We start from the raw sequence: 13,346 nt of genomic DNA, 5'->3' as shown, positions 1-13,346 counted from the left end.
CGTGACAGACTTTCAGGGGCGTAGGTGAGGGTCTGAGAAACATCGCAGTGGAATATTGAACACGACGCACTAGAATGAGACACGAACAAGTTTCCACACGCAGGTTTTGGTCGTGTTCAGCACAGAGTTGACAGGAGACGTTCTTACTAATGTTTATAACGTAATATTTGTAAAATTATTGTGTGATATCTTTTCATTCCGTGTGGAATTTTCTGTTATCGTCAAACCAAAGCAAACTAACACTTTGAACATTGTTTTTTTTTCCTCATTCACATTCACTTTCAAAATTTGTCAAGACCAGTTCTATGAAAAACCCATATGCGTGTTTCAAAACTTGTAGTTGACTTTCACTTACTTTACTGTGTTGTTCAAAATGAATAGCCAAGTAACTCAGATTGTTAAACAACTAGTTGTAATATCTTGGTGGTTATCACCTGGATCTAACTAGCAGGGGCTGGCTAGAAACCCTCCCAGGCCCTGAGGGTAATCAGTTAGACCTGATCTTCCTTCTGGATTTAGGGGGGGTAAAACAGAAATACGAATTTGTTTTGACCATATTTGGTTTACAGCACATTGATTTAGCTAAAGGCTCCATTAAAGTGGGTGGTTCTTGGTTACATGTGTAATTTTGTCCTCACACTGTAAAACATGTTGTCATTTAACCTAAAATCTAAATGAATGGTTTTATTCAAGTCAGAATAGTTTGTTTGCCAGAGGGGTTAGGGGGTTCCTGGAAGCTTGTGTGATAGTTTAATTTCGTTTCATTCTCAGAATATAGCATTTCTCTTTTTCCATTATTTATTTATTTCATAATTTTCTCTTGTTGTTTTCCTCCTGTATTCGTTATTGTAAGGAAGAACCTGAAGCTCTGGGACTTTGATCCTAATCAAGAATGAGATCGTTATTTTGTTTGTTTTATGGCTGGAGATCTGATCCTAGATTCAGCAGGCAGTTTCCAAGTCTTGGAATTGCTCTTCAAGTTCTTTCTTTGATCTTGCATAGAACAGAATGAAAGCATGCTCATGCTCAAATTTCAGGATTCACACACAAACCCACAGGCTGTCAGTCACACATTACACTCAGATGAGTTTGCAAAAGAAAGTAAGGTGAGGGAAGATAAGCTGTATCTGTACATAGTTTTAAAGCTAAAATGTTGCGAAATGCAATAATGATGCAAACATTGCCTTCTAGCTAAAGCTGGAACTAATTGCTCAGCCTAGTTTTGAGTGTGTAATTTGACACAGCTGAGTGACTGTTGCTCCAATGAAGTAAAAGGGGAGTTTTTTTGTTTTGCAATGAACACTATTGTTCAGCTCTTTGGCTGCATTGCTGGTATGTTACTGTAGGAAGCTGAAGTGAGATGGGTGGGGTGTTATTTTGGAAAAGAACAGTTTGATGCAGCCTTTCCATTTCTGTTCCATTCCCTCTAAACAGAATTGACATGCACTTTAAACAATGCAATTAACATGCACTCTAAACATGCTTGGAATGCCCAGTGTGCTTTGTAAACTTCAGTTTGGCACACAGAAATAAGTGCTGTTGGCCATATAATCACAGAACAATGCAAATATATTCAGGAACATGAGATCATGTGCGTTGTGATTGCAAGGGTGTGTAGAGTGTTTTCTCTAGATTCTAATGTTTTAATGTATCTTTAATGTTATGTAAAATAACTTTTTTCATAAGACACTCCCTTTCTTTTTTTGTTCTTTTTTTCTACTTCTAAGCACTGAACTGTGTTAGGGTGTTCTGGATGGTTGCTAGAGCATTGCTAGGGTGTTCTTGGTTGTTGCCAAGATGGCATTGCTATATGGTTGCTAGGGTGTTTTAGTTTGTTGCTAGGGCATTTCAAGGAGGTTGTGAGGGCATTGCTATGTGGTTGCTAGGCTGTTCTGGGTTGTTGCAAGTGCATTGCTATATGGTTGGTAGAGTATTCTGGGTGGTTACTAGTGCATTGCTAGGGTGTTCTTGGTTGTTTCAGGGCATTGCTAGGTGGTTGCTAGGGTGTTCTGAGTTGTTTCAATTCAAGAGCATTGCTATATGTTTATTAGGGTAATTTGGGTGCTAAGGGATTGCTAGGGTGTTCTTGTTTGTTGCCAGGGCATTGCTATTGGCGCTTTTTGGTTCGGCATGGCTCGGCTCGCTTTACTTTCAGTTTACTTTTCCACTGCAGTTTAGTACCGCATCAAAGTGGGTGGGATTATAGATATAGTTGTGCCACCTTTACTGCCGTGGATCCACACACATGATTGCACATCATCTACTAACCACAATACAGCCATTTTTTTTTCAAGTTGCCTGCGACAGTCGTTTAAAAAAGTCGTTTTTAAAAGTCGCACAAACAAATGATTCTGCGGTGGCTGTTACTGACTATTTAAATCTAGCGGGTTTGGTGTCTCGTGTTTCAAATCCAATGACGCTGGTAGTGATGATTCTCTCTGACCAATCAGTGATCTGCAGTGTTTACACGTCACTTTTAGTATCGGTACGGAACACTTGGAATCTCCACCGAGGTGGTACTATTTATGTGAGCCGTACCGTTCCATACCGAGCTGTCCAATGCAGTGGAAGAGTGCCAAAAAGTGAGACGTATCGAACCGTACCATGCAGTGGAAAAGCACCATATGTGAATGTAAGGGTGCTGGGAGTTTGTTGGTTTGTCAAGGCATTGCTATATATATCCAATCAACCAATCAGATTTGACAGTTTTTGTCAAGTTTAGGCATACAAAAAGGGTTAGGGGCTTCTTATTCATCTATCATTTCCCTTTGATTTTAGGAAAAAGTTATGGGTAGGGTTAGGTAGGGATGCACCGATCCGCCTTTTTCACTTCCGATACCGATCCCGATACCTGGGATTCAGTATCGGCCGATACCGATCCGATCCGATCTTCAAGTAATAAGAAAAGCGCTAAATTACCTAATAAACTGTATGCCTCACTTAGGGCTGTGACGGTCGGCATGACAACCGCGCCACCGCGGTCGTGGAGTGTCACCGGCGGTAGTGTGGCGTGTATATAATATATAATCTCAAAGGTCAGGTTAACCGAGAATTTTCCGTCATTGATGGAATTTTTTTTAGCAGTGACGGAAAAAATCTGCAGCCTGTCCGTCATTTTGACAGATTACTGAGGCTGATGTAACTTAACTGTAATTCCCACCCCTGTCCAGTAGGTGGTGAGTGTGCTCCAGTGTGGCAGCAGAGCGCGAGTTCAGACTCCAGAATAAAATGAAAACGATGCCTTTGATTACACACACCCAGTTTTTCCATTTTATTATATTATATTATAATACTTATGCTTACATAAAGTTTCTAATCCGTTTTGTTTTAAATAGTTTTTATTTTTGTTGTTGCTGACTAAGTTTATGGTCAATGAATGGCTTTTCCTACGTGACATTGTTTACAACACTGATTGAACTGACGTGATACAGATTTCGGTAAGATACTGCAACTTTCAACATATTTTTTGATTTTCATTCATGTTTATTTCCTAGTAAAGTAGTAAAGAAGAAGAGATGATCACGTTCACTCACGATCCTCAAAAAGTGTTGAGATGAGATGTAAGATGAAAACTGAAAAGTGACGCAGACTTTAACTTTTCATAATACTTTCTTTTCATAATATAAATAATTGCATAGCCTATGCCTATTTGTTTATCTTATACGTTTGTGAATACATATGAAAATGTGGACGAAAACAGAAGCTATTAAATGTCTTATAATTAAAATATAAAAATTAAAATGATGCAGCAACATATGATAGATAGGACAGAACAAAAAAAATGCTATTAAACAATCTTTCATTGCGCAAAAATATTATAATATGAACGGCTCCCATGAGCGGCACAAAGCGCTTTTATGCGTATCCCGTGTGCAGAATGATGTGCTTGAAGCACCATGGAATCAGCGCACAGCGGCAGCGCTCCGCAGTGAAAAGTTCAAAGCACAAAGTGAAGAAATATTGATGCGTATTGTATTACCGGTATCTTGATTAAGTATAATAATAGAAACATTGATTCATCTTGGAGAGAGTTTCATTGTGTTGACTGTCGTAACTGAACGCGACACGCAGTCTGAATGCTGAATGGAGAGTGACTGACAGCCGCAGCGGAGGGAGGCCTTTACGTGAACTTTAATTTAACAACTAAAATATTCATCTGTACCTCAAATTAAACTATGGAATGGCTTCAGAACACTTGGAATATAGTGCACAGAAACTTTATGGTGCTTTTTAATGTGTTTGTGCCTTTTGTAGAGCTTAACAACAACAGAATAGTACACGCACAATATCGGATTTTGGATCGGTCCCGCCCGGCCGATACCCGATCCGGCAAAAATGGCAGTATCGGCGCCGATACCGATCTGAATATCGGATCGGTGCATCCCTAGGGTTAGGCTTAGGGGCAGTGATAGGGTTAGGACTACATTTTTTGGACAGGAATGTTGTTCCATGATCAACAAAAGATGTAGCTTGGAAAAATCACAGCTACAGTGTCTGTTAAGAGTAAAGTTTAGTATTTTATATTTGGGCTTTGTTAAAGAGAATATATGTGCATTTTAGTTGGGGATGCACCAAAATTTCGGCTATCAAACATATTCGGCCGAAACAGCTATTTTCGGTTTCGGGCCAAAATGGCTTTGGAGGGCCGAAATCAGTGACCGAAAAAGCCATTTAATTAGCGCTTCTTCAGTATCTATTTTGTGCACGCAAAGTGGATAAGCTACAGCAGTTAATCGTGACGGCTAACTATAGGGCTAGGTTGACAATATTAATTTCTCGATTTTAATCGGTAATGGTATGGATTCTCAAATTTAAAGTCTTTTAGTCTGTGCTGTTTTCTGTTGATACGAATGAAAACTTTACTAAATATTTGTAGCATGCCTGCCATCCAATAGTCGCAAAAAGCTTTGTACTTTGTTACTTTTAATATGAAGCAAAGTCTCATCTCACTTGTTTCACCCGGAGAAAGACGTCAATAAAATAGCTTGTAGGCTATATAGTGTCACTTAGCCTAACATTACATTTACATCAAGAAAGCTATATTCAATGTCCATAAACTCATTAGTATTACATATTCATTACTAAACCTGTTATTGATGTCTTCATTTTTTAATGTATGTTTTAATAAATCTTTCATGAAAACAAGTTATTACAGTTTATTGTTGTTTAAATGATTATATTTCACCAACAAACTGGAGTAGAAACAATGCTGTTATTAAAAGGTTGAAATAAAAACTGCCTTATGTGCAATTTAAATGTTTGTACAACTTCGTTTTTTATTTGAGTGTTGATTATTTAGTATGTTTGATTAAATGATTATTAATTTAATATTTATTTTCAGTTTTCTGTCAAGTGCATTCTGAAGTTTCGGTTTCGACGGTTAATTTTCAGTTCTGTGCATCCCATATTTTCATGTTTGAATTAGTGACATGATAGATTTCTCCAGCTTGTATTCAAATCAGATGAACTGCCATTTGCAGTTGCACTCAATGCATTCACATCACATTTACATTAATTAGCTTATGCAAATAAACACAACCACATCGGCTGTGTTCATGAAATGTGAAATCATAAGTCTCCGGTATCATTTAGATTTATTACTCACATTTTCTAATCTCAAATGGATAAATGATAGATTATATGGATCAACAGGCAGTATGATAGATATGCCAAAATAATACTTTGTGTATCTTGTCACTCCATAAATAATCTTTCTCCTCCTTATCAAGGCCTCCTCATTCAATTTTCTCATTTCTTCCTCCCCCAGTAACTAACTGTGTTAGCCATTGAAAACTAATTACACAACAACTGAATGTGGGAAAGGGTCTCATTATTTAAGAATGTGTTAACATATCCATGACTGAGGTCTTTTAGGAAGTCTCTCACAGTATGTTCATACTCTGTATTGCACATTGTGACCTACACTTGGCCGAAGTTTAAAGAACTGGTTTGTTTACTTGTGACCGACTTGCCTAGAGCATTTAGTGCGACATTCTTTCTCATGTATGTAGTGCTGGCATATCAAAGGGGTTTGGATTCCAGATGTTTACCATTTAGGGACTCGTAAATAATTTCCAGATATCTCTCCCTTTCTGTTCCCAGCTAGTTCTGCTGTGCTGTCAGAGCAGCCTTTAAAGTCATCAGATACTTGCCAAATGAATTGTGCAAGTTTAGTTAAATGCTGAAGGAAATATATTCAGCAGGTTTGGAGCTTTTTTATGGAACAGATGTAAACCACTAACTACCATCCTCTGTGTTTCAGATATGGATCAAAAGCTAAACTCAGTATGAGCAATATACAGTAGCCCATAGCTTTCCTTTGGACATTCACAGACAGAGGACAACGAAGAGAGAGAGAGAGAGACAGCAGCATGGCTGTCTTCAAGCTGGATAATGTTGAAGACCTTTATGAAATTGGAAATGTTTTGGGAAGGTAAAGAGATGTAAAACAATTCATTTTTTCCCCTGCTATATTATCTTTCCTTAAAGAAATTATGACAGTACCATGGTATATACTGCCGTTCAAAAGTTTAGAGTCATTAAAGTATTATTACTAATATTTAGTTTACACTTTTAATCAGCACTGATGCATTAAATTGATCAAAAGTAATAGTAAACACTTCAAAAACAGTTACATTTTAAAATAGTGTTTTGTTTTAATGTTCTACTTATCAAAGAATCCTAAAAAAAAGTAGCTCAACTCATGATTGATAACAATAAATATTTGTTGAGCAGCAAATCAGCATATTAGAATGATTTCTGAAGGGTCATGTGACGCTGAAGACTGGAGTAATGGCTGCGGAAAATTCAGATTTGCCATTACAGGAATAAATTCCATTATAAAATATATTAATTTTAATAATATTTCACAAAATTACTGTTTTACTCTGTTTACTCAAATAAATGCAGCCTTGGTGAGCATAAGAGACTTTCAAAAACATTAAAAAAATCTTACAGATCCAAACTTTAGAATGGTAGTATTTATCATAATATAGCCTACAAATAATATTATATAAAAGTATTACGATCATATACATTGGTCTTCAAATAGTATAGTTTCCAATATATCCATTTAATAATTATAATATACAAAAAAATAATGTAAGGTTCATTTATTTATTTTTTTAAAGTGGTTTTAATTGGTTAATTATTACATTAAAATGTAAATAAATTATTATTAGGCTGAGAAAAAAGTAAAGAATCTAAAATAAATATATAAATATTATTAAAATAATTTACAGTGCTATCTATATTAAAGAAAATGAAAATTCTGTCATTTATTACTTACCCTTATGCCGTTCCACACCCGTAAGACCTTCGTTAATCTTCAGAACACAAATTAAGATATTTTAGTTGAAATCCGATGGCTCAGTGAGACCTCCATAGGGAGCAATGGACACTTGCTCTCTCAAGATCCATAAAGGTACTAAAAAAATATTTAAATCGGTTCATGTGAGTACAGCGGTTCAATATTAATATTATAAAGCGACGAGAATATTTTTGGCCGATTTCAAAACACTGCTTCAGGAAGATTCAGAGCACAAATGAATCAGTGTAATGAATCATGGTTCATGATTCGACACACTGATTCATTTGTGCTCCGATGCTTCATGAAGCAGTGTTTTGAAATCGGCCATCACTAAATAAGTCATTATTTAGTTTTTTTTGGCGCTCCAAAAATATTCTCATCACTTTATAATATTAATATTGAACCACTGTACTCACATGAACTGATTTAAATATGTTTTTAGTACCTTTATGGATCTTGAGAGAGGAAGTGTCCATTGCTCCCTATGGAGGCCTCACTGAGCCATCGGATTTCAACTAAAATATCTTAATTTGTGTTCCGAAGATTAACGAAGGTCTTACGGGTGTGGAACAACATGAGGGTGAGTAATAAATGACAGAATTTTCATTTTTGGGTGAACTAACCCTTTAAGTATTTTACTATATTATAATATACAGCTGGTGTACTAGGCATACATTGTACTGTTATGATTATCTGTTTTGACTTACATAGTTTAATAACTATGTAATTGTTTAGTTTAAGTTTTTCTACAACCCTAATCAAACACACCTGAACCAGCTAATCAAGTCCTTCTGGATTGCATGAAAATCACAAGCTGAAGCAGGTTTGATATAGAGTTTGCAGGGCAGTGGGCCTCCAGGTGCAGGGTTGAAGCCCTTTGGCCTTGTTCTTAACACTTATCTCTGTTCATTCTCTCTCTCGCCGTCCCAGTGGTCACTTCGGGCAGGTGCGTGAAGTGCGGGAGCGGGCTACTGGCGCTCAGTGGGCGGGGAAGTTTCTGAAGCTGAAGCGAGGTGTAGGAAGCAGGCTGGGCCTGGAGAGAAAGAGTGTGGAGAAGGAGGTGGAGATCCTACAGAACCTTCAACATCAAAACATCATGGCTCTCAAAGATGTTTTCGAGAGCAGGGCAGAGGTGGTCCTCATCGTTGAGCTGTGAGTATATGTGTATGTCTGAGGTATACAAAATGAAAAAGAGAAAAGATGGAGGAGGCTTTTTTATATAGAAAACAATAGAAAGTGATAATATGATAAATATTATGAAGAAAATGTCCATTGTATTTTAGAATAAAATCAAAAGTAAGAAATGAAATATATATTTTGCATTAAGGAAATGTCTATTTTTTTTTACCTCTTTTTATATTGTGAAATTCTTTTCAGGACAATTAAATAAATTTACCCTAAATAAATAAATAATAAATAAATAAATAAAATTATTAATAGCATAAATTAAATTAAATTACATTTAAACCTTACATTTTTAAATAATAGAATAAAATATTTTTTTGCATTACACCAATGATGATGACCTGTGGTTTATCTTTTTTTTTTTTTTTTTTTGTATATAGCATAAAGGGTGGAGAACTCTTTGATTTCATTGCTGAGAAAGAAAACCTCACCGAGACGGAGGCCATTGAGTTTATGAAGCAGATTCTGGAAGGTGTCCGCTACATGCACCAAAAGAACGTTGGCCATTTTGACCTGAAGGTAGGAAGGAAGCCCAGGTCTATGGAAAACTCTTAACTATATAAGTCAGAAAAGTGAACCGTTCAACCACATGAACAGTTTCAAATGGCCTTCAAAAGTTAATTTTAACTCAGCAAGCATGTCACTTCCTATAAAGATTTCAACATGGTAATGAGGAAGTAGACTGTGTACCTTTCTCACCCAAACTGTCACCTCTGACCAAATTTAGACACTTCCTGATGAAATATTGACACTTCAAGCACAACAGTATTTATATTTTGATTATGTGTACATTGTGGAAATATCTGTTATATTTATTTATATCTGTGTCTATATCAAACTTTACTGAGATTCTCAAAGAACCCACATCAGAATTGAACTGAACTAAAACCTGCATAGAAAAAACTATGTTAGGGTTAGATTAATTTCAACACAAGTCAAATTAAACATATATTTTACAATAAAAATCAATAAACGTTGTGAGAGTAAGACTAAAGACATATTTTTATCTTCCTTTTTGTTCTTCAGCCAGAGAACATCATGTTGTCGGACAAGCACGCTCCCAAGCCAGACATCAAGATCATTGATTTTGGCATGGCTCATCGCTTCATTCAAGGAGAAGAGTATAAGAGTTTAGGTGGAACCCCTCAGTATATAGGTGAGTGGCTCAGTCTGTTTGGTTTTGACTTCAAGTAAATTTGTGTATTTAAAGGCCATAAAACTACGCAAATATGCAAATGCAGACCTGAAAGCTTGTCCAATACCACAAGCATGAGATATGCACTACAATTCAAAAGTTTGGGGTCGGTAAGACTTTAATGTTTTTGAAAGAAGTCTCTTATGCTCATCAAGGCTATATTTATTCGATCCAAAATACAGTAAAAACCCCCAATTTTATTATGTTAAATAAATGCTGCTGTTAAAGGTGCCCTAGAATTGAAAATTGAATTTACCTCGGCGTAGTTAAATAATTAGAGTTCTGTACATGGAAATGACAAACAGTGAGACTCAAACACCATTGATTCCTCCTTCTTATGTAAATTTGATTTTTGCAAAAGACCTTAGACTGGCGAATCTCAACATAACACCGCTGTGACAACAGTTGGGATTAATGTCTGGAGCAGCACAGCTAGTATTAACGTCTGAATCTGTGCAACAATCATCAGACTTTATGCAGGTAAGGACAATAGCAAAAAATGGCAGATGGAGCAATAATAACTGACATGATCCATGATATCATGATATTTTTAGTGATATTTGTAAATTGTCTTTCTAAATGTTTCATTAGCATGTTGCTAATGTACTGTTAAATGTGGTTAAAGTTACCATAGTTTCTTATTGTATTCACGGAGACAAGAACCATGTCGTTATTTTCATTATTAAACACTTGCAGTCTGTATAATTCATAAACAAATCTTCATTCTTTATAAATCTCTCCAACAGTGTGTAATGTTAGCATTAGCCCCGTTAGCCGCTATCAAACTCATTCAGAATCAAATGTAAACATCCAAATAAATACTATACTTACATGATCTGATATGTTGCATGACAAACACGTTGTAAAGATCCATTTTGAGGGTTATATTAGCTGTGTGAACTTTGTTTATGCGATGTATTATAGAGTTGCGAGCTTGGGGGCAGGGAGCGCGAGCATTTAAAGGGGACACGCACAGAATCGGTGCATTTCTAATTATGCCCCAAAATAAAATAAATAAATAAAAAATCTATGGGGTATTTTGAGCTGAAACTTCACAGACACATTAAGGGGACACCTTAGACTTATATTACATCTTGTGAAAAAGGGTTCTAGGGCACAAAGGTAGGGTAGGCAATTTTGGAGAGGCTAGCAATAGCAAGCTAGCTTTGAAAGCATAATATCCCACCCTTCCTTCAGAGCATCTCCAAAGCCACGCCTCCTCCAAAAAACATGAACGAGCACAGTCAGAGCAGAGTCTTCAAAGTGCCATGAGAAATGGTGTTGGTAGAGGGTTGAACACAACAGTCTCAGATTACCTCATGTATTGGTGTTGTTTGTTCAAGATAAGTTGACAAGGCAGGTAGGACATCCTATCATTGCATTTGGACCAAATGCAATGATTGGACGAACTTTTTATGGTCTTGAGCCTTCCATAGAATGAATGAATATATATATATATATATATATATATACTTGTTTAATGGCATCTTTTTATGAATGAAGGCCAGTATCACTGATATTAATACTGCTACTGATGGATGAAATTGTTTTTTCCCTCCAATTTTAAACATGAATTATAGCCATTCAACATTACAGTATAATTCAAAGCTATTCATTATTTTTATTTTTTTTTACATTTATTAGGCTTCAAAAAATATAACAACATTTAATTTAAGTGAATTTAAAACAATCTTCACATAAACTCATCATAAATATCATATTTACCTGTGCCCTTTCTACCTGTCTAACAGATAGGAAATAGGGGTGTAACGGTACACAAAACTCACGGTTCGGTACGTACCTCGGTTTTGAAGTCACGGTTCGTTACAGTTTTCGGTACAGCAGGTGGAGAGAAAACTAAACATAAAATTGCCTTTTTTTATTATTAAACAGAGGTTTACTGAACAAATTGTGTTTTTGTCTTTAAATATATTAAATTAAATTAAAACTAAAAGTTTAAGGATAAAAAAATGATCTCTGCTAATGCTATAAACTATGTAGGCAAACTATTAGCCTAAATTCAATTGCTTTTTATTTTTAGATAAAATAATCAACACTCAAATAACAAATTGTATGCAAACCTGTAAGCTGCACCTAAGGCAGTTTTTGCATTAACTTCTAAATGTTTTTACTCCAATTCGTTGTTGAAATATAATCATTTCTACACAGTGGCTGTTATTTTAACATCAGATTTATTTAAACATACATTAAATAGCCTAATCAGGATATCACTAAAAGGTTAAGTAAAATAATGAATATATTGGCTAATACAGTGCATATATTAAGCGAAAGAGTTCATTTCTCTAGCGAACTAACAAGCTGTGAACACTGAATGGCTTTTCTGAGGTAAATGCATCATGACATATTGTTGAATACGGAAGCTTTCATTGATGTCTTTCCACCGTTGAAACACTGAATGAGCGATTACATGAGATATGACCGTTTCAGTAAGTTGTACTGAATCTTGCAACATACCTTCAGATGTTCTTTCATGTTTATTCTGTAATTAGTATTAAGGAGGAAGAGATGAACACATTCACTTGCGCTCCGCGCTCGTGCTGCCGGTTGAACTGAGGCGCCTGTACAGTGATCTGTCACCCCACATCAAAGCACGTCAAAATGGCATTTTCTGTTTAAACTTCATGATTTCGTGGACAGAATTTGAAGGATGACACTTTGTTTCTTATCGAAAGTAACAAAACGCAGAGCTTATTGCGGTTATTGGTGGTGAATATTGGTTGCAATGTAATGCTTCGGTACACTGTACCGAAACGGTTCGGTACAAATACGTGTACCGTTACACCCCTAATAGGAAATATACAGAAAATGAATAAAGTTACCAAACAGTCTGCACAGCAAAAGTTGTAGCCAAAATAAATATAGATTAATTCTTATTAAAGTTCTTTAGTCAAGAGCAGTGAGTAATTTTCTGTTACCTTTGGTCTTTATCTACCAACGTGGCTGCTGTCACTTTAAGATCTGCTGCTGCTGCACATGACGCTTCCCACTTTCTCACAACTTTTTTTTTTTTGTTTAAGACGATGCTCGACAAAATGGACATTTTTTTAATTATTGTGTGTGTTATTGTTTGTTCAAGTGCGAAAGAGAACACAATTCTGGCACGAGTGAGGACATTCACAGACAGCGCGCTCTCTTTTGGTGTGCTTGAATGGTTTCAAAGCATTTGCATGAATAAGAGAGTGATCATATATTTTAACGCTAGCCAAAGGATGCCAGAAAAAACAGATGCTACATTAATTGCAATTTTAAATATTTTTAACACTGGAAAAAATTAATCGCATGTGTTAACGCGGTAACGTTGACAGCACTATTATATTATATTATATTATATTATATTATATTATATTATATTATATTATATTATATTATATTATATTATATTATATTATATCTTTAAATATTTATTGCTATCACGATGTGAATAGACGTTCAACCAGTATAACAAAAAGTGGTTCTGAAAAAAAAAAGCCTACCCTACCTCTAATAAAAAGTTAAAAAGAACAGAATTTATTTTAGTCTTTCTTGTCAATTTAATGCATCTTTGCTTTAATTGAATTTATTATGTTCTTTAAAAATATAAAATCTTACTGACCTGAAATATTTGAACAGTATTGTATACTTAATGTTCATATATGG

The 13,346-nt window shown here is 35.5% G+C and overlaps 2 protein-coding genes across 2 annotated transcripts in view; one reads left to right on the top strand and one right to left on the bottom strand.

The window, feature by feature from the left end:
- si:ch73-109i22.2 (SH2 domain-containing protein 2A) overlaps window positions 1-491 on the bottom strand; it is a 16,336-nt gene extending 15,845 nt beyond the window's left edge. The window contains exon 1 of the mRNA XM_048202459.1: window positions 356-491. The gene's annotated coding sequence lies outside the window, so the exon portion shown is untranslated. The remainder of the gene's footprint in view (window positions 1-355) is intronic.
- The window catches only part of si:dkey-240h12.4 (death-associated protein kinase 2), a 26,727-nt gene that overhangs the window by 324 nt on the left and 13,057 nt on the right, over window positions 1-13,346 (top strand). Inside the window, exons 2-5 of the mRNA XM_048202460.1 lie at window positions 6,263-6,433; window positions 8,240-8,461; window positions 8,875-9,013; window positions 9,521-9,650. Of these exons, the coding sequence (XP_048058417.1) occupies window positions 6,372-6,433; window positions 8,240-8,461; window positions 8,875-9,013; window positions 9,521-9,650 (553 nt within the window). The 5' untranslated portion in view covers window positions 6,263-6,371. The remainder of the gene's footprint in view (window positions 1-6,262; window positions 6,434-8,239; window positions 8,462-8,874; window positions 9,014-9,520; window positions 9,651-13,346) is intronic.

Source organism: Megalobrama amblycephala, linkage group LG9, assembly GCF_018812025.1.
Source record: "Megalobrama amblycephala isolate DHTTF-2021 linkage group LG9, ASM1881202v1, whole genome shotgun sequence".
NCBI lineage: Eukaryota > Metazoa > Chordata > Actinopteri > Cypriniformes > Xenocyprididae > Megalobrama > Megalobrama amblycephala.
The sequence above is the reverse complement of the archived record's forward strand: the minus strand, read 5'-3'. Positions and strand labels throughout refer to the sequence as shown.